This window comes from Callorhinus ursinus, unplaced genomic scaffold (assembly GCF_003265705.2).
Source record: "Callorhinus ursinus isolate GAN/ISIS: 27379988/994484 unplaced genomic scaffold, GSC_fseal_2.0 scaffold13, whole genome shotgun sequence".
NCBI classification, from domain to species: domain Eukaryota; kingdom Metazoa; phylum Chordata; class Mammalia; order Carnivora; family Otariidae; genus Callorhinus; species Callorhinus ursinus.
Window position 1 is genome coordinate 33927975 of NW_027397075.1, and position 25404 is coordinate 33953378.

At 37.3% G+C, this 25404-nt stretch overlaps 1 protein-coding gene across 5 annotated transcripts in view; it reads right to left on the bottom strand.

Annotated features, from left to right (window-relative positions):
* Positions 1-4477: 4477 nt before the first annotated feature.
* The window catches only part of COP1 (COP1 E3 ubiquitin ligase), a 244434-nt gene continuing 223507 nt past the window's right edge, over positions 4478-25404 (bottom strand). For all 5 annotated transcript variants that reach the window (XR_003209552.2, XR_003209550.2, XR_003209551.2 and 2 more), the window contains 2 exons: positions 8529-8573; positions 4478-6430 (listed from right to left, as the gene is read on the bottom strand). Coding sequence is in view for 1 of the 5 variants with exons in the window: in XM_025877828.2 (XP_025733613.1) it covers positions 6413-6430; positions 8529-8573 (63 nt within the window). In the remaining 4 variants the exon portion in view is untranslated. The remainder of the gene's footprint in view (positions 6431-8528; positions 8574-25404) is intronic.

Genomic DNA, 25404 nt, shown 5'->3' on the forward strand with positions numbered 1-25404 from the left:
ATCTTTAGGGTATTACTTGTATTTGCCTTGGTTCTTTCTCTTGAAATTGCTGAAGACTATTTTTTTTTTTGTGGTTCTTCTAAAAGCTCCTAAACCTCTGATCAGATTAGTACTCACCATAGGACAAAAGCAGTGCATATAGAAAGATCCTTAAAATCATCTTCAGGGACATGGCAAATATTTTGCACAATAATTGGTTAACCCGGGGGGCACGTGGCTGGCTCCAGGCATTGGGCGTGTGACACTTGATCTTGGGGTTGTGAGTTTGAGCTCCAGGTAGGGTATAGAGATTACTTAAAATAAACAAATATAATCTTAAAAAAATAATTGGTTAACCTAGACTGTCCCCACTTTCAGAAACTTTAACTTAGAATTCATGAGAATCTCTACCCAGTTCCAACCCAAGATCTCGCTTGGAGCTTGGGTACAAGGGAGTTTGCTTCTCAAACTGATCAAGCACACATTACTCACAGAAAACGGAGAACAAATTAAAACCATATACAAATGGAAAGATTTCTTCTCACATTAAGAAACTGTAAAGATCGCAGGTAAAAGAAAGGAATCATTGTAGTGCCAATCATGGCAGTTGGATATCTGAGTGACTAAGGACGTGTGTAGTAAAATCTATTAACAGAGATAAGAGCCTGATCCTCAGTAAGTAGAATTTATTACTATTGTTTTCTTAATGTAAATTCTAAGCCTAATGTGGGGCTCCAACTCACCACCCCAAGATTAAGAGTCGCATGTTCTACCAACTGAGCCAGCCGGGCATCCCCTCAGTACGTAGAATTGACAGATAAATACGGACTACAAAGTCTTACTATGTTTTGCATAACTATACAATTTCTTAGTCAACTTAAACCTCCTCTAAACTCCATGTTTACCTTTTTTTTTAAGTGACAGCTGAAACAGATCATTGTGTTATTCTGTGTACTTCTTCAGCTTCAACTGGCACTCCGGTCTTGTACTTTGTTTTGTATATACTGAATCTATCCTCATACCTTTTATTTACTTTTGGTAAACTTTTTATTTTAGTGGTTTTAGATTTACAGGAAAACTGCAAAGGAAGCAAGAGTTCTCATATATCCTACACCCATTTTCCCCTATTATTAACATCTTACATTATTATGGTACATTTGTTACAATTAATGAATCGATACAAATTAAATCAAGCCCATACTTTATTCAGATTTGCTTGGATTTTATGTAATGCCCTTTTCTGTTTCGTGATCCCATTTAGGATGTTATATCACATTTAGTCATGTCTTCTCAACTCCTCACGGCTGTGACTGTTTCTCACCTCCCTTGTTTTGAGTAGTGGTTATTTAGTAGGATGTCCCTCAACAGGCATTTTACCTAATATTTTTCTTTTTGGCAGGGGTTATGAATTTTTGGGAGGAAAACCACAGAATTAAAGTGCCATTTTCGGGGTGCCCAGGTGGCTCAGTCGTTAAGCGTCTGCCTTCGGCTCAGGTCATGATCCCAGGGTCCTGGGATCGAGCCCCAGATCGGGCTCTCTGCTCAAGGGAGAGCCTGCTTCTCCCTCTGCTTCTGCTGGTCCCACTGCTTGTGCTCGCTCCCTCTTTCTGTCAAACAAATAAATATAATCTTTAAAAAAATAAAGTGCCATTTTCATTACAACATATCAGGAGTACCTACTACCAACATGACGTAACATATGATGTTGACCCTGATCACCTGGGTAAGGTAATGTTTGTCAGGTTTCTCCATTGTCAAATTACTTCTTTCCGTACTGTACTTTTTTTTTTTTTTTAAAGATTTATTCATTTATTTTAGAGAGGGAAAGGGAGAGTGGGCGGAGGGGCAGAGGGAGAGTGAGAATCCTCGAGCAGATTCCCCACTGAGTGCGGGGGCCTGCCGACTCGGGGTTTTGAATTCACAACCCTGAGATCATGACCTGAGCTGAAACCAAGAGTTGGTTGATTAACGCACTGAGCCACCCATGTGCCCCACTGTACTCTTAACTCTAAAGAACAAACTGATGGTTACCAGAGGGCTGGTGGGTGGGGGGATGGGTGAAATAGGTGAAGGGGATCAAGAGTTACACTTATGATGAGCGCTGGGTATAGAATTGTTGAATCACTATATTGTACACCCGAAACTATTACACTGTATGATAGCTACCCAGAATTTAAATAAAAACTTTAGATCTAAGCTGTTCATACTGACTTGCTTTCAGAGTACAGTAGGTCTTTTTTTTTTTTTTTTTAAGGAGTAAGGCATTATATTCCAACCCCTTACACAATTGGGAATTCTGCATGGGAAACTTCTCATATCTCTCCCTTTGTTTATTCAATCATTTACATCAGTAAGTACTCATGAATATTTATTTTATATTTTGGGTTATAATCTATACTCCAATACTAGTTTATTTTGTTGCTCAAATTGTCCCAGCTTTGGCCACTAGTTGGATCAATTTCTTTGCTTCCCTTGGTCTTGAATATTCCTTTGCCTCTTATAGCTGAACACTTACTTGCTCTTCAGGATTCAACTGTTACTTCCTCCAGGAAAATAATTCCTGATAAACACCCCTACTCCCAGCCCTTAGTCTCCCACCACTCAGGTTATGTTGTTATTCTATATATCTAAAATTCATGCCTACTACGGTACTTATACACTGTCTACTTATCTGTCTCTCCCACTGGACAACAAGCTTTTTGAGAGTAGGGATATTTTATTTTATATGCCTAGTATGTAGTATATAGTGCCTCACTCACACAAAGCAGGATCTCAACAAATACTTCTAGAACAATCACTGTGGTTTTTCTCTTCAGTCCAAAAATCCAAGAGTGCCCCACATAAACCAGAAGCCACAGAGGGGTTGGTAACTAACCTCTCTGGGAAGAACTATAAGGTGTTACTGTTGTATTTAATGTCATGTAACACAACAGGCTCAGGATCTAAGTTAACACTTCCTCAAGTCTCATTTCTAAGTAAGCAGACTTTTCTAACAAATCCCTGTTACATTTGAGTAATTACATTCAGGTCAATAGCCAATTAATTACCTTTATATTCAGAACCAAGGCTAAGTAGCTTCTAGTTCTGAGACTGGAGAAGTGAGGTTTCCAAAACAGCACACAGAAATTTTAGCCATGAGGTTCTCAGGAGCCACATCTGTGGTTGAGGATTGTATAACCACTGAAGAAATAAATTTGCTGAGTTGTATTCTTTGTTGTCACAAATTATTATGAGAAAATGACTTTAATCAAGAATCTTCCAGGGGGCGCCTGGGTGGCTCAGATGGTTAAGCGTCTGCTTTCGGCTCAGGTCATGATCCCAGGGTCCTGGGATCGAGTCCCGCATCGGGCTCCCTGCTCAGCGGGAAGCCTGCTTCTCCCTCTGCCTCTCTCTCTCTCTCTGTCTCTCATGAATAAATAAATTAAAAAAAAAATCTTTAAAAAAAGAATCTTCCAAGATACAGGGAATTAAAACTGTGGTAAACTCCTTCAAGCTGAAGTAGGTTTTTAGGTTGGATCATGCTACCACTTTAGTTGGAGCCACCATTAACTCTTGACTTATCACCTTCTTAATCACACGCTTGTTCCTGTCTATCCATTCACGATAAAAATCATGTCATTCCACTTAACTCTTCCTATTAACTGCTTCTATAACAAAATTCAAATTCTTAACCATGCCCTAGAAGGCTCTGTATATCTACTGACTTCCTCTAGTCCTTCAAACTCATCCTGTGCTCATCTCTTCCTTGCTTAATGGCCCAGCCACGCTCATCTTCCTGAAGCTGTGGCTCTGTACCCCAAATTTTTTGATGTCTAGTAGCCAAATTTTCTTATGAGAATTTTACAAAGTTCTTCAATTTTTAATGTTTCTTAAGTAGAAGCTGTGTGCCTGAGAATAAATTCAACTATGTCTAAGAAACCCCTGTAATTCCACTGAAACAAAGATTAGATTAAAACATGAGGACCCATATTCTTCTTGAGTTAGAAGTTCTTTTGGGGTAAAAACGTACATTATCATTAAGTTTTAACTATTATGTTATTTTTCCAAGGAACAGTGATATAGTTTGATGTTGCCATCTTTCAAAGACTAACTCAAACTTAAAAATGCTTTCTCCCGGGTCACCGGTGGCTCAGTCGTTAGGCGTCTGCCTTCGGCTCAGGTCATGATCCCGGGGTCCTGGGATCGAGCCCTGCATCGGGCTCCCTGCTCAGCGGGAGGCCTGCTTCTCTGTCTCCCACTCCCCCTGCTTGTGTTCCCTCTCTTGCTGTGTCTCTGTCAAATAAATAAAGAAAATCTTAAAAAAAAAAATGCTTTCTCCCTATTTACAAGTAAAAACACAAATTTAAGTAAAGCACTGCCTTTTAAAAATAATTTATTTAACAATTGAGTCCCCCTGATAACTAATAAAGGTTCCTTATTGTATCCTTCTACACACATGGAAACTAACATGACCCTTACAATGTTGACAGCTTGAAATAAAACAAAAAGTCAGACCAAATTAAAAACCATAATAATCTTTTATTTAAATTCATTCAAAGAGGCATTAATTCTCTGCTTCCCAATTTGATGATTTTCTGGACATATCTGCTTAAGTTCTTTAAGTAAAGAATCTACATTTAAATATTCTTTCTGCATCTTTGCAAAAGGTCATCATTAATCTTAGAATGAAGGCTGCCTAACATTGTTCTGGTTGACAGGTCTAACTTTTGAATGATAGTGACCTTTCCTCTCAAAATTGAGTCCACAAGTTTATCAGGTGCTTCACTCCCCCAAATTAGTAAGATATAATTGTCTTGAAGCTTGGCAAACTGAAAATGTCACCTAAGTTTGAGGCAAACTCATTCACTGGTAAAAACTGTCTGAAGTGATACAAGACTATTTTTAACCTTTATTAATCTCATATAATGTGAACATTCATACATTTTGCTACAAACATTAATGTGTTTGATAACAGAGTATTGCTCCAGACTCTGCTGGATGGTGTTATGTAATATATAGCATTACTTTTCTAAAATTCAAAAGGTTTTAAATTCCAAAATGCATTTGACCCAAAGGTTTCAGATAATGAAATGTGGACCCAATAATTTTGAGTGTAGAGGGATACAGTGGGATATTCCAATTACCCTTACCATTCATATATTTATTCATACCAAGCTTCTCCAAGTGTCTGTTTTTATAAAATATGTGTGGGGTATAATTCTGTTTATATCTTTTTCTAAAAAGTGCTCACACTTTTAAAGTAGCTCAAACAGAAAACTTCACATTATTTTTGCTTGACCTGCTACTCAAACTACTAACTTCTTCCTTTTTACAAATTGAAAATAATATAAAATTAACTAGACAGTTTAAGATATTATATGCCTTGGTAATTTGGGAAATGGGGCTTCAAATTCTTTTCCTACTAAGTCTATGGATGCTTTCCTGCTACAATTACATAATTATGGCAGAGACCACACGATCTTCAAAGCCTAAAATATCTCCTATCTGGTCTCCTTTCCAGAAAGTCTGTTAAGCCCTGCTCAAAGTCACTGCTCAGCTGAGGATGGTACTAATATCTGTGACTATCTGATAGCTATGATTTTACAAACTGAAGGTGGTTTGTCTGCATTTAGGGCTCACAGTAGGTATAGGCAACATTTCAAAGGCAAAGACAATAGCTGCCACAGACTGACATTCCCTTTCTGTTTTAATTAATTAATTAATTAATTAACATAATCTCTACACCCAGCTGGGGCTTGAACTCACAACCCTGGTCACACGCTCTACTGACTAAGCCAGCCAGGTGCCCCATTCCTTTTCTGTTTGAATGTGGTCTCAACTGGTCAAAATGTTAGATTCTTGGCCAGATCCAGAGGGACTGAAGTATGGTATTTGCTGATGATATAAATCTGGTCAATGAATTCATAAGGTAAAGTTAACTTAATTTTCCCATCTACTATAAACATACAATTCCCTGGAAGGGAATCCATATACCTTTACATTTATGTTGATATGCAGAATTACAAAGAGGTTGGGAAATACGGACCTTACAAATTATTCATAGTTCATGTGTGTTACTTCTTGAAAAGATTATCTCTTGCCATCTTTGACAAAGACTTTCCCAGCTCAACTGTGGCTCAATAAACTTTTATTATTTTTTGTTATTTATTTTTATTCAAAAGAATTTGTTTCCCTATCACAAAAATTAGGTAACCACACCACCAACAGCAGCAAAGTCCATAGAGTTACATTGATGGTGGAGAGTTCACTGGGTAGTCCCAATGTCCCAAAGGTCATGAAGGAGAAAAGAAAAGGAAAAGAAAAAATACTCAAAACAAATCCAAAACCCATGATGACTTTGGGGAGAGACATCACATGACAGTTTGTCTTCTCTCATTGTCAGCTGCAGATATATTTCAGCAGGATCAAATACAGTTTAACTTGAGTAAACCCTTCATACCAACTCCAGCACCTAATTGGGGGGAAAAAGGGAAAAAAGAATCAGTTTAATAAAATCATTTTAAAATATGGAAACAGTTTAATGAATCTTTACTGTATTGTAAATGGAGAACTAAATCAAGAAAACTTTTCCTAACTGCTAAAATGCTAAAGAATTTGAAGGGATTAGACATTGATTCTTCCTTCCTTTCAATTCAACAGTTGCAGGAACTCTTCCAGATTAGTTAGCTCCACAGTTAACTAGGGAGCCTTTAAACTACATAAAACATACAGATAAATGAACTGGGTGATAGAATGGTTTTGAAATTTATGTTGGTATCTTTCCATATTCTTAAGAAAATTTTAAGTATTGCTGCTCAGGATTTTAATCTATTTCTTTCTTCCACTGATAAAGAGTTTATAGCAATCAAAGTATACAGGAACCTAAAATCTTGCCTTTTCCTAGCGCTTCATTCATTTTCAAGTCAATCATCTGATGTCAAGGTATTGTGTTAGTTATTAGAGTTCAAGTCCTATCTTGTCATACGAGAAAGTTGTCATACTGCTAAAAGTAAAAATAAGCAGCAGCAGCAATGATCAGTTATAAAAACAGCTGAAGAAATGTCTAAGAAAGGACACAGAAGCTGAGGACAATTATAAGATACTGTCAAAAGGATTATGTTCGAAGGAGACTGCAGTTCTAGGTGGAAAGAACTAAAGGAGCAACTTTCCCCTCCTGCTGTGCTAAGGCTTAACTTGTGCCTGTGCTTCCATGATGCTTTTTGTCTTTATATTTGGCAAGTAGCCGATTCAACAAAAGAGGTCAATGCTGTTGAACAAAATCTTAAGAGCTGTCACTGAGATTCTATAAGTACCTGTGTAGTTTTGAGCTTTCTGCAGATACGTCAGCAATCTCAATTGCCTCAAAGGCCAAACTTGTTGAAAAATAAGGTGCAGCTTTTTCAATACATGCCTTGCCATGAGAATAGAGAAAAACTGAGAGACTACAGAGAGCTACATAAAACAGAGACTCCAAGACCTTCTACCACCTTGCTTGAGATTCCAGAACATAACACAATCAGTTCAAAAGCCTGGCTTTCATTTAAGTTGCCCATGGCTCTCTAGTGAGGCTTTCCAAATAGAGAAACTAGCTGTATAAAAAGGAGTACACATGTAAATTAGTTTGACCAGCTAACAGTGCAGTTCTGCTTTGAGTTTGCTCAGTTCATCACCATAGGACAAGGTGTTAGGCTTGGATTTGCTCCCTTGGTTGCTGGGTCATTCTCCACTCAGGATGAATGGAAGGAAGCCACAGCAAAATTAATGCTAAGTGGCAGAAGACACAGATACATATTATTTTTAAAAGATCACTTCCTGATATTTCTGTATCAGCAGAGAATATGTAGAAAGAACTGGCACCCACAGAACTAGTGCTAATCAAACTCATGTACTAAAACCCTCTTCCCAAATGGTGTTTTATTTAAAAAGTTCACTGCTTAGCTCGGGATTTACTTATCTAGTGTGTCATGCTCAAGTGCTAAATATCCGATAGTATAATCAGATAACATTATTACTTCCTTGAGCTCCTAACTACAAAGAAAAGTATGTGGAAACCTATGCATAAAAAATTTGTGACTAAGACTGTGTGCCAAGAGACATTTAAATTTCCAAATTAAACTAATGGAATGATCACAGGATCAATGTTCAGTGAAACCCTAAAATACCCTTTCTTGCCTTGGCAACTGAGGAAAACCCTACTTAGCAGGGGAAGAAAAGGAAGACAAACATGAGGAAGAGAAGAGTAAAATAAGACCAGATATTTTTAAATCTGGCGAATGTCCCAGCATCCTCTGCTCTACCTTGGACTTTGTCCACTGACTACACCTGCATAACAGAAGCAGCAGTGCTTGGCCCACAGTGAATACTTAATAGTCTTCATCTATTTTTCATTCTGACCAACTATCAATCTATTCGACATTCATATAACCTCCCCTCAAAGCCATTTCATACGGACAGAGACACGACTTGGAATGATCTCTAAGGCTTAGTACAACTCTGTATTTCCATGTTTTAGTCTGTTAGAGTCTAAAAATGGATCTGAATTTAAAATGAAGATGTATACCATAGCTTACCTTAATTGTACCCTGACTGTTAGCAGCAATCAGCACATTGGACTCCTAGAAAAGAATAAGAACTTTTAAAGTATAGAGAAGGACTTCCTGGAGGGTAGTCCAAGAGAATAATTTCCTTTCACCCTTCTTTTTTCACTTCGCCCTAAAACACCAATAGAATCTAAAGTGGAGAACCAACTTTAACACGTTTTAACTACGAATTTTAAACACCAAATCCCTTATTTTGAGGGTTAAGTTTGAATAAGAAAAATAAAATTCAAAACTGAGTAGGAAAATTTCAAATGTAAAGAAAAATAAAAGAAAAATAGATTACCACTGGAAGGAAAACCGAGAGAAACAAAGACTGAAATAAAACCAAAAAATGAGAATAATTTGAGAAAAACAAAGTGCATAATCCTTTCCACAGAAAACTCTCCCTTCAGTCCTTTTCCTCTCCTGAAACAACTGATGTAAAATGCTATCAACATCTCTGGCATAATCTCTATGGATAGCTATTTGGTATCAGGAAACCCCCCCCCCCAAAAGTGACTATTCATCTGGCAGAAGAAAGGATATGTTTCCTTTTAATTATTCAATCACTCAGTATATGCATTTTTAATAACTCTGGTGATTACTTCAATAGAATTTATCTATTGAACATATCTATTATATTCTAAGCCTTAGGAAAAACCATTTCTCTGAAGAGTATGAAGGGTGGGAAAAGGAACAGACAAGATTGAGTTTACCGGAGAGAATCTCATTAAGTAAGAAGAGTTGGGGCATGCTTCCTATTGGAAACAGAGAGTCTAGTAGGGCTCTGGAGCTTGGAAGTATATAGAAAGAAGTCTTTCTGCTTTTCAGAGTAGGCTGCTAAAAGGGGATAAACAAATTCAAAACTGACATAGAGGCCACATGGCTGATAGAAAAGACCAAGTCCAAATAATATCTATGAGAAACAGATAAAGTGATAAAACCTCAAAGAAAGATAGGTTCTGCCTGAATATCCTACAGGCTTCATGACAAAGCGAGAAAGAGAAGAAAGAAATTGATTTGTATGCCGGGAAAGTTAATTTAGCCAATATGAGTTAAACTTTCGTTTCTTTGATATAAGAAATCTGTGCTCTACAAACTTATACATTTCTATTTTTTAGCTTTTCCTTTGATTCCTAGTAAAGTGACTCTTGAAAAATGCTCATCGGGTTGCTACTGGTGTAAGAGAAAATAATTTCTTCCACTATCCCTAAAATTTTGAGAATCAGAATATTCTTTGGATGTAGTCGGTGGTAAGAGCATCAATGGTCACAGCAGTATGAAGAATAAAGAGATGTTTTTTCTGGGGGTGAGCGTGGGAATCGCTGATGATGGGGTTCAGGAAACACAGCCCCAAAACATGGCACCTTGACATATTTGAATATTTTAAGCTGAAGGAGTCTGAGAAAACAGCAGAAGCAGGAAAGTCACTCTGATTTCCCACTCACTCTACCCTTTCCCCCTGAAACAGGTCATAAAACCCTCATGTGAGAGGTGCCTCCCCTATACTAAGAGTAAAGAAGCATCCTTATCTCCAAAAACAAAGGGACACCAAGAAGAATCTGAACAAACCGGACTTGCAAAGTTTTCCCCAACTTTCAACAATTACCTCATACTCCTTAATCTATCCACATTTCTACACCACTACCCACTCTTCATCACACCTAGCATAAAATACAAAGGTCTGTTTCTTTGGGTCTTCATTTCCTTATGAAGGATCCCAGGTCATGTAAAACTTCTATTAGATAAATTTGTATGGTTTTCTCCTGTCAATCTTTCCTGTCTAGTTTTTAGATCCAGCCAGGGACCCTAAGAAGGTTAAGGAAAACTCTTCCCCTACACTGATATGTTCCTGGCTGAGGTCTTCCCTTAAATCAGCACATTTATTTTTGAAAACAGTAACACAAGTAATATAGTACTCACTATAGAATTAGTTTCAGTATTTACTTTGGGGAGTTACAGGCTACTTCTGGGACCAAGTATAGAATTATTATTTCCATATGGGGGTGGGGGTGGGGTGAGGGGGCAGGAAGATTAATTTGGGATTTATTTACTCTTTTAGCTACCTGAATTAAGAAACTGGTTTCAATGAATTTGGGGTATCATTAGGCAATAAAATAACTCACTCTGAGCTGGTCAAAGGCAGAATTTCTATGCCTGCCTCAGAAAAGAAAGAAGCACTGTGTGGTATCATATGGATTTCTTTCTAGAAAGAATTTTAAATAAGCTATGTGATATCACAACTGCAACCAGTGGACCCAGAAATGATTCTTCCGTGAACACCATCCAGAAATGAAGCTACAAATAGCAATGATCAATCTAAGTTCTGCTTGAGGAAAGACTCCAGTCTCAAAGAAAGCAACTGCCACCCATCATTTGATGCTGCAGTCACCAAGAATTACTCCCTCTGCTATGGGAACAAACAATGTCTGGAGGATGAGAAATGTATAGCCTAAGGCACTCTCTCTTTCTGCCATTTTGGTTCTAGTCACCTTTAATACGAACGAAGAAGGCAGAGAAAGCTGGTGGAGAGATAAGGACTCACTCTGGGGGGATCTACCTCTACAAGTTACAGACCTTAAGAATTCTATAATTCACACTTCTATAATTCTTGGTGGAAGGAAAGCTTAGAAAAGCATGGAATATTATCATACAGTATGAAAAGTTGGGCTTAATACTAATAAGAGAATTTAATCTAGTTAGATTATTAAATAAGAGGCGTTTGAAGTCTATACAATTACTAAGCTAAACCAAAGAAGGAAGATATCTGATAACTCTCCGAAATGAATAATGTTGTTCCTAATCTCAGGACTATCATGGCATTAATAGATGGTACCATATTACATGTTACCAGAGGGTTAACTCTAATCTTTTCCTATGGAAATAAACATCTCATTTACAAATAAGCCAACATAGCTGCCCAGCTGGAATTGCTTTGCGGGACTAATATATAGGTGACGGTATTCTAAGACTGCTAAGAAATACTCAAAACTATTCAAATTAACAATGAAAGAAAAATAATAGCTTTACATCTCAGTATGCCCCTCCCTCTAAAGACCATGAACTTTTATTTTTTATAAAGATTTATTTTAGAGAGACAGAGAGAGTGAGTGTATGCCAGAGCAGGGCTGGGGGTGGGAGGTGGGGAGAGGGGTGGAGGGAGAGGGAGAGAGAATCCTCAACCAGACTCCCTGCTGAGCAAGGAGTCCAACACAGGGCCTGATCCTAGGACCCTGAGATCATGACCTGAGCTGAAATCAAAAGAGTCAGCTGCTTAACTGATTGAGCCACCCAAGTGCCCCAAGACCATGAATTTTTAAAGTGATTTAGGATTAAACTTTTAGCCAAATATTAGCATAACATAAATTAAATTTTGCATGGAACAGAAAAATAAAACCAGAAATTTTACTTCAGCATAGAGGTGTGGAAGTGATAAGCACAAGATGATTACTATAGTTTTTGAGTGATTCTTGTTTGCATTTTGAATAACTGGTAATCCTTAGCTGTAGCCAAAGTCTGCCACAGCCCTAATGTACATAAGTTTACTTGCTAAATAAAATTAAAGTGCCAGCCAGTGTCTCATTATTTTTTTCTTTCTTAAAAACTGGTGGTTTAGACAAACAAACAAAAAAATTGGCAGTTTTGGGGCGCCTGGGTGGCTCAGTCGTTAAGCGTCTGCCTTTGGCTCGGGTCGTGATCCCAGGGTCCTGGGATTGAGCCCAGTGTCGGGCACCCTGCTCAGCAGGTAGCCTGCTTCTCCCCGCTTGTGTTCCCTCTCTCACTGTGTATCTCTCTGCCAAATAAATAAATAAAATCTTTAAAAAAAAATTGGCAGTTTTGCTACAAAACTCTCTTCAGGGTTAAGCTAATAATGTACCTACTATTTTCTTCTTAATACAGAGAGATTAAAAAAGATAATGGAAAAAATAGCAGTAAGTCTTTTATAAAAATAGAAGACATATACACAAACATACACCAACTTGCTTAAAGTCAGTGATACTATACTAACATATTAACTTACACTGAAACAAAACTAGCATCTACTGGAACAGTTTTCTCTTAGCTAGCTTGCCTATTAAAGTGCCATTATAATCAATAAATTACAATCCTGAGCAAGCTCACTTAGTTTGCAATTGGAGGATCTATTCTTAGAGATTGACATAAATGATTTTGAATGTGAAATAATTTTACTATAGAAATGAGTATGTTAAATAACTTCCATTTCTGCTTGTGAACAGAGTAAATGGAATGGATTTACTGTCCTACTATAAGCAACTAGAAAACTGAACTATGTAAGACAACACTGGATAACAGGCCATATAGGACTATGATCCTTATAAGAAGGAGAATCCTATAATTGCCCTGGCTTTCTGCTTGGAGGCAACTTCTGAACCACAAAGCAAGAAGGGGAATCCAAACAGAGGAATCTATAAGCATACCATAGCAGACTCACTAAGTCGAGGAAACAGATACAAGTTCAGAGTATCTGTAGGGCAGCTGAAGTTTGTAGGGCCAAGTACCACGGAGAAAGTTATATTAAAGTAGAGCTCCAGGGCGGTGCCTGGATGGCTCAGTCATTAGGCGTGTGACTTTGGCGCAGGTCATGATCCCAGGGTTCTGGGATCGAGCTCCATCAGGCTCCCTGCTCCGCGGGAAGCCCGCTTCTCTCTCCTCCACTCCCCCTGCTTGTGTTCCCTCTCTGTGTCTCTCTCTGTCAAATAAATGAAATCTAAAAAAATAATAAATAAATAAAGTAGAGCTCCAGGAATCTGCATGGGGGTCTTTTCTCCTTGACTGTATGTTGTTATAATAAACTACACATGAATAGGATTAAACTACACAAGACCAGGAAAATAACAATGAACAGGGAAAGTACAACTACTGACAATGTATAACATTATCAAATGCCAGACTTCATACAGAGTTAGGAGATGTTTGAGCTTTGAGCAGCCACAGTGAAGAAACCTCACTGAACATTTAGCGCATTTAGCAGGTAGTAGTATCTTGTTGGTAAGGCTAAATTAGCATTAAAGTACATGTTTCTCTAGACCAGGGATCAGCAAACTATCGCTTACAGGCCAAATCTAGCCTAACGCCTATATTTTGTATTTCAGTCTTAACTGAACATAGCTGTGATAATTTGATTATATACTGTTTACGGCTGCTCCAGCACTAGAGTAGCAGAATGGAGGAACTGCAACAGACACCGTATGGCCTGAAAAGCCTAAAATATTTGCAATGTGGTTAAGAAAAAGTTCGCTGACTGCTACTCTAGAATCACCCTAATAAAATTTAAAAACAAGTGTCAATAAAATCAACTTTATCTCCAAAAACAACTTTCTATCTCCAAAAACAAACTTTGGGGTGCCTGGGTGGCTCAGTGAGTTAAGCGTCTGCCTTCGGCTAGGGTCATGATCTCAGGGTCCTGGGATTGAGCCCCCCTAGGGCTCCCTGCTCAGTGAGGAGCCTGCTTCTCCTCCCTCTGCCCCTCCCCCCCACTTGTGTGCTCTCTCTCTAATCAATAAAAATCTTAAAAAAAAATCCCAAACATTAATACTCTTTTCTTTTTATATCTGATTAAAAATAATTTTTTAAAGTAATCTCTATACCCAATGTGGGGCTTGAACTAACGACCCTGAGATCAAGAGTCACATGCTCTACTGACTGAGCCAGCCAGACACCCTCAAACTCTAATACTCTTAAAAACATTCAACAAAATCCAGACACTCAACAATGAAGCATTTACAATGTACAGCATTCAAGAGGCAAAAAGAATGACCCAGGGGGAAAAAGAAAATCAATGAATAGAAACAGATCCAGAAATGATAAAGATAATGGAAGCAGCAAAATGAGGATTTATAAAACAGACAGAACTATACTCAAGTATTAAAAGGAAACAATGAACTTAGTAAGAGAAATGGAACACAAAATTACAAAGACCAGATGGAATTTCTCCACCTGAAAAGTACAGTTATCTCAAATGAAAAATTCACTGAATGGACCTAACAATGGATGAAACAGTAGAGACTAAAGCATCAATAAATCTGACATGGGAAAAAGAAAATCCAAATGGAAGCAGAAGAGAAAAAGACTGGGAAGGTTAATAATAAAAAAGATTAGCATTTGTGTGACCATAGGACAATATGCAATCTAGTAAATGTGTAATTGGAATCTCAAATACAGGAGAAAGGGCAGAAAAAATATATGAAGATAGAAAGTTAAAAATTTTCCAAATCTGAAAACCATAAAATCCCCACATATACCACCACATCAACACACATCATAAGCTACTAAAAATGTGTAAGAAAGAGAAAATCTTGAAAACTGACAGAGGAGAAACAGACATTACACACAGGAACAACATCACCAATTTCTCATCAGAAGCAATGTAAGCCAATAAAACAGTATCTTTAAGGTAATGAAAGAAGAAAACTGTCAACCTAGAAATATTATTCAAAAGTAAAAGATTATTTTCAAAAAAACTGAGATAGCAGATCTGCACTGTAAGAAATTGTTAAAGAACTTTCTTATACCACATGAAAACTCAGATCTGAAAAAAAAGATCAAGAGTGCTGTAAATGATCAATATGTGGGTAAATATAAAAGATATCTGCTCTCTTGTTTTTTAATTTTCTTAACAGATAATTGTCTGTTTGAAGCAAAAATAATTAACAATGCATTATGGTTATCATAAACAGAAGTAACATATATGACAGCAAAAGTACACAGGATAAAATAGGGAAACAGAAGTATATTGTTGTAAGGTTCTTCCATAATGCATAAAGAGGTACAATCTGAAGACAGACCATGGTAAGTTAAATATGAATATTAAAAACCTTAGAAAAACCAGTAGAAAAGTAAAGAATTAGTATAGCTAATAAGCTAGTAAAGGAGATAAGATGAATTATAAAAATAATAAAAAAAGAAAGGAAATGAGCAACATGGGGACATAGAACACATAGAATAAACAGAAAACAAATAGCAAGATGGTAGACAAATATCCAACCTTACTGATAAGAAAATGTAAATGGTCTAAATACTACAATGAAAAGGCAGAGATCGTAAGACTTGATAAAACAGCAAGACCAACTCTATGCTGTCTATAAAACACATTTTAAATCTTTTTATTTTAAAAAACAAAGATACAAAGTAAAAGGAGAGGAAAATGTACCATGCAAATATTAATAAGAAAGCTGGAATGGCTCAGGGCATCTGGGTGATGTAGTCAATTAAGCATCCAACTCTTGGCTTCTTCTCAGGTCGTGATCTCAGTGTTTTTGTGCTGGGCTCAGTCCAGAGTCTGCTTAAAAAAGACTCTCTCTCCCTCTGCATCTGTCCCTCCCTACCTCCTCCGCTCATGCCCACACATACATTCTCTCTCTCTTCAAATATATAAATCTTAAAAAAAAAAAAGAATGAAAGCTGAGATGACTCTAAATATCAGAAAAAGACCTCATGACAAGGAATATGAGTAGGAATAAAAAGGGATATTTTATAATTAAATAAAGGTCAATTAATTTTTAAAAATCCTAAACATATATATATCTCAAACTGAGCTTCAAAATACACAAAGCAAAATCGATGGAGCTGAATGGAATAGATAAGTCCACATTTGTGTTTGGACACTTCGATACACTTTTTTTTTTTAAGATTTTATTTATTTCTTTGATAGAGAAAGACACAGTGAGAGAGGGAACACAACCAGAGGGAGTGGGAGAGGGAGAATCAGGCCTCCTGCTGAGCAGAGAGCCCGATGCGGGGCCCGATCCCAGGACCCTGGGACCACGACCTGAGCCGAAGGCAGATGCTTAATGACTGAGCCACCCTTCTGTCAACAATTCAAAGAATAAGCAGACAGAAAATCAAAGATATAGAAGACTTGAATAATATTACCAAAAACAAATTGAGCAAATTAATACTTAGATAAACCTCACATTAAGGCAAAAAGTACACATTCTTTTCAAGTGCATGTGAACTATTCACCAGGACATACAATGTGCCATACTACTAAACAAATCTCAGTAAACTTAAAAGACTGAAATTATGCAAGTATGTTCTCTGATCAAACAGAACCAAAGTCGAAAACGGTAACAAAAAGACACCTGAATTTCTTTCATGAGTATTTTATAGTTTTCTGAGTATAGATTTTTTGCCTCTTCAGCTAGATTTATTCCTAGGTATCTTATGGTTTTGGGTGCAATTGTAATTACGGGCCTTTGCACAAGTTCCCAGAGCTAACTCAGTGTTTAGAAGCTGACTCTTAATCTCAGGAAACAAACTGAGGGTTGCTGGAATGGAGGGGGGTGGAGGGGGATGGGGTGGCTGGGTGATGGACATTGGGGAGGGTATGTGCTATGGTGAGCGCTGTGAATTAAGACTGATGAATCACAGACCTATACCCCTGATAATACATTATATGTTAATTAAAAAAAAAACTTGGCTTTTACAGAAGCTTCTGATAAAAGCTTTCCCTAATCTCCATGGTGATAAGGTAACTCTCTCCAAATTGCCTCCACAGAAAGAATAAATGTCTATCATCATAGCACTTTCATATCATGATAGTGGCTTCTATATAAAGTTTATTAATTCCATGCCATTTTATTCATCTATCATTATCCTTCCTTTTATCATTAGAGTACATATTATATCCCAGGTATTCTGCTATGTATTGGAGTTCTGAAGATGAGTAAGATATGATGTCTGATCTTGAGATTATAGAGTAGGAGGGAAAATGGACTTTGAAATGAAAACTACTATATTATTATAAGAAATATAGAGTTCATAGGGGCAACTGAGGAAGCAAGAAGGAAGTGATTCTCTATCTGGGAGAGAGAAGAAAGGCTTCATACATAAGACCACAAATGAAACATGAAAAAGTAACAGTTGAAATTTCTCAAGAGAAAAGATAGAGGATTTTTTTTTTAAGATTTTATTTATTTGTGAGACAGCGAGAGCGAGAGAGCACAAGCGGGGTGAAGGGCAGAGGGAGAAGCAGACTGTCTGCTGAGCAGGGAGCTTGACGCAGGGCTCAATCCCGGGACTCCCAGATCCTGACCCGAGCCTAAGGCAAATGCTTAACCGACTGAGCCACCCAGGTGCCCCAAGATAGAGGATATTTTAGACAAAGGGACATGGTTATGCTAATGCCATGAGTTTGGGGGAAAAATGGTGTTTTGGGGTGATGACAAATTATGAGTCAGTTTGTATATTAGTTGATTAGATGAGAGGAACAGGTTGGGGTAAACATGTAAACTATTCTCTCATACCAGAGTTAGGATTTTATTTATGGATAACAAGGAGCCAATGGCAAGGAAAAGACAGAATTACTTTTTTTCTAATAGTGTTCTAATCCCTCAGTGATGTCTCACTCCCCTCCCACAACCCCCAAGGCACCTAGAGTCACTGTCTTTAATCATATCACTTAATAAAACTCTTAAATCCACCTCTATTAAGTTAAGCAAGTGAAATTCTTACAAAAAGCCAAAAAAAAAAAAAAAGGTTGTATACCAGGAGACAGGTAGGAGACAACACCTGTATCCTCAAACATCCTTCAAAAGCTGGGTTTTTTTTTTTATTTAAGATTTTATTTATTTATTTGACAGAGAGAGCACAAGCAGAGGGAGAGAGAGGGAGATGCAGGCTCCCTGCTGAGCAAGGAGCCTGATGTGGGACTCGATCCCAGGACTCTGGGATCATGACCCAGGCCGAAGGCAGCCGCTTAACCGACTGAGCCACGTAGGCGTCCCAAAAGCTGGGTTTTTTTAAGAAGGCTCCAAGCCCAGTGTGGGGCTTGAACCCACAACCCCTAGAACAAGAACTGCATGCTCTATAAGCCAGGCAAGCACCCCTAAAATTGTTTTTCTTAAGCAAATATACTGAAACACTTTTATTATGATAATGATGATGATGATTTTTTTTTTTTTTTTTGAGAGAGCGCGCGTGAGCGGTAGTGGGGTGGAGGGCAGAGGGAGATGGAGAATCTCAAGCAGACTCCCTGATGAGCACAGAGCCCAACATGGGGCTGGATTTCATGACCCTGGGATCATGACCTGGCCTAAACCAAGAATCAGACGCTTAACCGACCGCACCACCCAGGCACCCCAATATACTTGAAACACTTTTTTTTTTTTTTAAGATTTTATTTATTTGACAGAGAGAGACTCAGAGAGAGAGGGAACACAAGCAGGGAGACTGGGAGAGGGAGAAGCAGGCTTCCCGCTGAGCAGGGAGCCTGATGTGGGGCTCGATCCCAGGACCCTGGGACCATGACCTGAGCCGAAGGCAGACCCTTAACGACTGAACCACCCAGGTGCCCCTACTGAAACACTTTTAAATAAACATGTTTGTAATATGTGAGGCTAACTTTTAACATTTTTAAAAGGAAACTAAATACAGAAAAAGAGTACTGGTTATTTAATAATCTACCTAACGAGACTACTTCTAATTTCTCAGTTTAATGGATTCTACACACTGCTATGAAAATATTCTCATGTGATAATTCATCTCCCTGGACAGTGGACTTTAGGAACTTACTAATGCGTACATAAGAAAGAAACACACATCTTTTTTCAGTATGGCATTCAAGACTCTGTAATCTGGAACCTCTCTCATTTCCCAACAGAGTTTCTACCCCACATTCTTATTTAGACTACTCTATTAGAAGTTTCTTAAACATCTCCTGTACTTTCTCTCATCTATACCTTTGTTCACACTGTTCTCCAGCCTGAAGGCAGTGTAGCTAAGAGTGTGGGTTTTCGAGCCAGGTAGAGCTGGATTCAAATTCTAACTCTACTACTCCTTATTTAGTTGTGTTATCTTGAGTAAATCAGTTAACTTCTCTGAGCCTTAATTTCACCTGTAAACAGAGGTCAAAAGTATATACCTTAAAAGATTTATGGTGATGACTTTGAATTAAGACAGCACTTAGTATATAATGCCTGGTTACTATTAAAAAGATGCTGGTTTATGGTCTTCTGTCCAGGCATGTCCTCTACCTCTGTCTTAAGCCTTCTAAAACCCTGTATGTCGTTATGAAGCCCAGTACAAGAGCCAGTACCTTCATAAAGTCTTCCATAATTCTCCCAATTAGAAGTAATCTCTCCCCATCTAGGGTCAATACTTTCAGGGGTAATTCTCTTATAAGGATTTCTTTCATTCAGGCTTATACCATAGTTGTTTACAAATATTTATATTGGGTTGTAAACCATCTAAATATATCTTATATATTTAGGAATGTATTTTATGGGGCACCTGGGTGGCTCAGTTGGCTAAGTATCTGCCTTTGGCTCAGGTCATGATCTCAGAGTCCTGGGATCAAGTCCCACATTGGGCTCCCTGCTCAGTGGGGAGTCTGCTTCTCCTTCTACCTCTCCCTCTGCTCCTCCCCCTGCTTGTGCTCTCTGTCAAATAAAATCTTTTAAAAAAAGGGATGTATTTTATATAATGCAAAATTAATATCTAATGAATTAAAAACAAGTGCAAGTTGTCCAGTTATATGGATTAGTGTAGAAAGTGTTGAAGATGATGACAGCAACATTTATTATTTATTGTTGGTCATTAACCTTGAGTTACTCACCTATCTCGATACTTTCCACATATTTTCTAATTTTGTTCCAGAATATTATGTGGAAGATACTATCATTCTGATTTCATAGAAGAGAAAACAAAGGCTTACACAAAGGTTATTAACTTGCCCAAAGCCTCAGATCTAGTATTGAGTGGCAAGAGGAATACAAATCTGACAACCTGACTCTAGTACTCTTAATCATAACACTACCCTAAGACAGAAGTTATAAATGACACATGTCTCCCATGCCCCTTACATGTTTAAAAGCACAACCTTGTCAAATAAGGATCTCAAAAAATTCTGAAACATTTTCACCCTCAAAGCAACTTCATGGTCAGTGTTATAAAACTAAGGAAGGCAAGTACTTTGAAGATTTTATTGGGAGAAAAACAAAGCTAAGGCATATGACCTTTAAGACTGAGTCTTCAAGTGCTAGAACACTATTAGTGACATGGCAAATGGAAAGTATACTGAAATACTATTCACATTTGTCTTCTAAACACAACAGATGCAGCTGAGATAGCTAGTAAAAATTAGTGTAAGAGTTCTGTCTTCAATCTACAATCACTGAATTTTCTTAAGGTGTCCACTAAGTTAAAACTGTATATCCATTTAAATCCTTCATATGATGAAACTGATAAAAGACTATGTACAACAATATCTGCAAATACAACCCCTAGAGGACACAGAACATGGAGGAAAATGGCTGAATTTAATACCTTCCTTAAATAAACATAAAGAAGTATATAAAAATTTGAGGTTAACTATGTTTCAAGCAAGAACAACTCACAATCTACATTATATCTGTTAATTCCTTAATATTCTCTCCATGGAGCTTTTTGTCTCTTTTTTTATGAACAGGTATCTTTCTTCTCATTGCCAGAAAAGAGTGCTAATTTGGAGTGATGACTGCAGCGTCACTTCAAATAAAAGACCATACATACTTTAGGCTCTTTTCATACCAAAATTATAAACATAAAATAGGGACTTCTGCCTCATTTTTTTCACTTTGGGGTGGGATGGAAGGGTAGTGATATTTATATTCAAAATAATCTGGAAAATTAGAATGGCTTCTCCTTTCATATATGGGTTCATGGATTCTGTATACAGTCAAATCTGCTTTTGACTCAGGATCCTGTAGCCACAGAACACTTTAAACTGAATTTGCCCTTTCAGTTTTTCTGTTCATGCATGACCTAGAGTTGCTTTTTGAACACCCTCTTCCTATCCCTTGAGTTGAGATGCAAATACAATATGCAGAGATCTATAACAGTTTTTCTTCTATCAATGCTCTGTTAAAAGTGATACTATTCAGTCATCCAGTTTCTTCATTCTTTTTATTTTCTTGCAATCATCCCAAAACCTTCACAAACTTCCCCATGGTACCCTTCAATTTAAATACAAAAAAGAGAACAGACTCAAAGTCCTAACATTTTATTGCTTCATCTTATTGTGCCGTAGTGGCTTTCCTGACATGCAGAATCATTCTTTTAATTAAAACGACTTTAGAGTAGATCTTCTCTTTTATCAAGTTCATATTGTTTTTAGATCTCAGAGTTACAAGTCCTTCAGTTTTGTCTGGATATGAGTCATCAGGAGAGCCCCTCACCTTGACCAGAGTGTGTCCATTAACTGTAACACAGCCAGAAGTCTAGGCTGTACACGGGTAGCATGTGGAGCCCACACAAAGATACTCAAACATGCGTTTTGAAATGATCTTCAAAGATTTTTAAGTAAACACCAGGTAAGCCTGACAGTTTCTTTTTGTCCCTGACCTTTCTTTTAGCATGTGGTTTTTCTGAATTGACTTCATAAAAATATATGTAAATATGTCTAAGAAAAAATGAGCACAAAACTACAATCTATCAATAACAGGTCCTGCTCTTTAAACTGAAATGTTACAGTCCCCCCCACCCCGCCTTCTCTATTACAGAGGATCTAAGGCTGAATTATTGGTTTGAATTGAGTTTGTAAGACAGAAAATAAATGAAGTTTGTGATCTTAGAATCAAAAATTCCCATTTTACTACTGTCTCATTTTACTATCTTACAGAGATAGTAAAACAAAAAACAAAAAACAAAAAACCTTCTATCATTACCACATAACCAATCGTTGAGCTCTACAGGCCAGTTACTGTGCTAAGGACTTTATATGAATTACTTCACTTAGTCTCCACTTAGCAGTCTTACTGAGGAAAATACTATTTTCATCCTCAATTTACAAAAAAGAAACATGGTCTTAAAGAGACTAATAACTTGTCCAAAGCCATACACACAGATATGGAATAGCAAAAGTATGAATCAACATATGAAGACTGATACAATATACCAATTGCTGGCTTGCAGCATACTGATTTAATAAGCTTATTACACGCATGGCCCCAACCCAAATTTACACAAGCAGAACGCAAGGATAAAGGAGTCTCAGGTGAACATTTGATATCTATGAGAGAGCCTCAGCTCTCACATATTATATATGGATGTTACATTTCAAATTTCATATACCTAGAGTCCTTTCTATGTATAGGATTTGGTCTTTTATGGATCTCCCTAGAAGTATGATTCTAAGTGATATCACTGGAGAAAAGGGCTTGGCCACAGAACTAAGATGGAAGAGAGTGTTCTATAGTCAGGATATAAGGCTGTGCCAGTACTCTACTTTTCCCTGCCAATCCCGATTCAAGATCTGGGAGATCTGGAGTTTCTTTATCACAAGGAAATATTTTCAAGATCATCCAGTTAAATCCAAACCCTCTCTTTCCTCCCCACTGGTATCCTTGCTTAAGATAACAATGGGCACCTATCTGAGCATAAACTATAATGATTATTATGAGTAGAATGATAGTCATAATCTACAATTAATAAAATGGGTAATTATTAATAAATTATATTATCTTCATTACATCATACTTCCATTTTTTAAAATTTTTTCAAATGCCTGTTCTTATAACTTATAATGCATTTTTTATTGGTTCAAATGCCTGTTCTTATAACTAACTTATCTAATAAGAGGAAATGAATTAACTTTGCTAATCAAAAGGACTTCTAGATTTGGTGGCTTATCATATTTCATATTCAAAATTTTTAAGCCAAGCTTTTTCTGAATAGTGGAAACATCCCATATTGAAGATATTTTTATAATCACTCTAAGACAAAGTGGACCAGATTTTTTTAATGGCAAAGTGATGATGCTCTAGGTGCTGGATATTTCCTATACCTATGACTAGATTTAAGAAAGGATAGTACTAATCAGACAGAAGACATAAATGCATATGAAATTCAAATTTTATCTAAAGGTAAAAGGTAAAAGAGGCTAATGTGATCATGAGTATAAACACAAAATGCCAGCCCACTAAATCTTACCACTGGATCTGTCTTTACATGAAAATTCACATTCATTAAAAATGATTTGGTTATAAACTGCTCCCTCTTTGGGAAAATGACCATATACATGTATACAGATTGATCTACAATTTCCTTGTAGGACTTCTAAGATGTTTTGCCATCATGAAAGGCTAACAATACATCAACAACTTAAGACTTCAAAGTAGTGCAAGAATCATGTCTAAGTGCCAATTTAGAAATGTAATGTGGGTAGACAGAAACATACACACACATAGAGGAAGGAACTAGGAGATCCACCTCCACCAAAAATCTACCTCCACCAGAATCACCAGATTGTCATCTTCCTCCCTGTCTCAAACTTATTTTTTTCTGTCAAGACCTGTTTATATTTGGTATCCAAAGGAACTTGTGTTCACATTTAGAGCATACATAACAAAAACTGTTCTCAGAAGTGGATATTAAAACTATCTAACAACAGGAAGAGGCACCAACCTATCAGAAAAAAACTAATTTAGCTATAGCATTAAATATCTGATTGTCCCTGATTTTGGCATATCCTTGGCTATAATAGTGGTTATAATTCCATCTAGTCTTTAAGTCTAACAGGAAAGACATAAATATTTCATCTTATAATGGGATTTAAAATTCATATTGTGAGGATCAAACTCTGAGCTTCCACAAAACCTCAAATAGCAAAGAAGGATGTATAACTGATGGTACTGGTGCAATGTACAAAATACTTAAGTTGCCTTCACATTCAAATAAATCCATCTCTAATTACTATGTCAGCTTTTATTTGTTATATATGAGGATCACTCGATTCCTATATTCATAGATCTGATTTGAACAGAAACCAGCGGTCACCTACTGGATTTACTGGAGACTGTGGAAGAGAGAGTTTAAGGGGCATGTATGATATGGCAGCAAAAGGGTGAGGGCACATGGATAGCTACAAGGGAGATGAAATGGAAAAACATGGTAGCAAGCAGATTCAAAATGATGAATGCATTACAAAGGATTTAAGAACACAAGATTAAGTACTACATTTCCTGGCCTTGGCTGAAAGATCCTAGAATATAATAGAGTGGTGAGGACACCTCTCAAATATATTTGTAAACATACCTTGAGAAAGATTCAGTCATAAGACATTCTTTTCCCCTTTGAATTAGACCTCAATAATATTTATGTTCATCATTTTTAGTCAGAGGTCATTTTAATGAAAGATCTTGAATCTAGATTTTAATTTCTTGTGTAAAGAAGCAGAGCACAAATAATACAAGTGAGGGATGCCTGGGTTAACCGACGCTCAGTTGGTTAAGTGTCTGCCTTTGGCTCATCCATCCCAGGGTCTTGGGATGGAGCCCCATGTAGGGATACCCTGCTTAGCAGGGAGTCTGCGTGTCCCTCTCTCTCTGCCCCTCCCCCTCCTTGTGCTCTGTCTCTTAAATAAATAAAATCTTTAAATACAAAATCTTAAAATGGTTCATCAAAATGAAGAGTAGACTACTGACTTCTAAAAAGCTTAGAAAAATAAGGCTACTTAATAATTGTTTGCTACAGTAATTGCTCAGAGTTAGAAATATATGGGGATTTCAGAACCACAAACAAGGACCGATCCCCATGCAGTAAGTTATAAATAAGCCCAGCTGTGGTTGCTTCCAGCACACCTGGTGCAACGCATTAGCAATGCTACTGCAGCTGCCTCCCCTGCTACCTAGCCGTCCCACACTGACAGAACACACACACTGAAAAAACTGAGATTTCAAATTTAGTGCTAAGAAGTTAATACTTAGTAGCTAGCTTTTCCCTGGTAATGGTCATTCCTAAAATCTGTTACAGACTTAAAAGTTTACATAAATTGTATTTGGAAAAAATTACTTTCTTAATGACAAATCAATTCCTAATGAGAAGAACTTCATGGAAGCCACCTCTGATTAGCTTCTTCATACCTAAAATA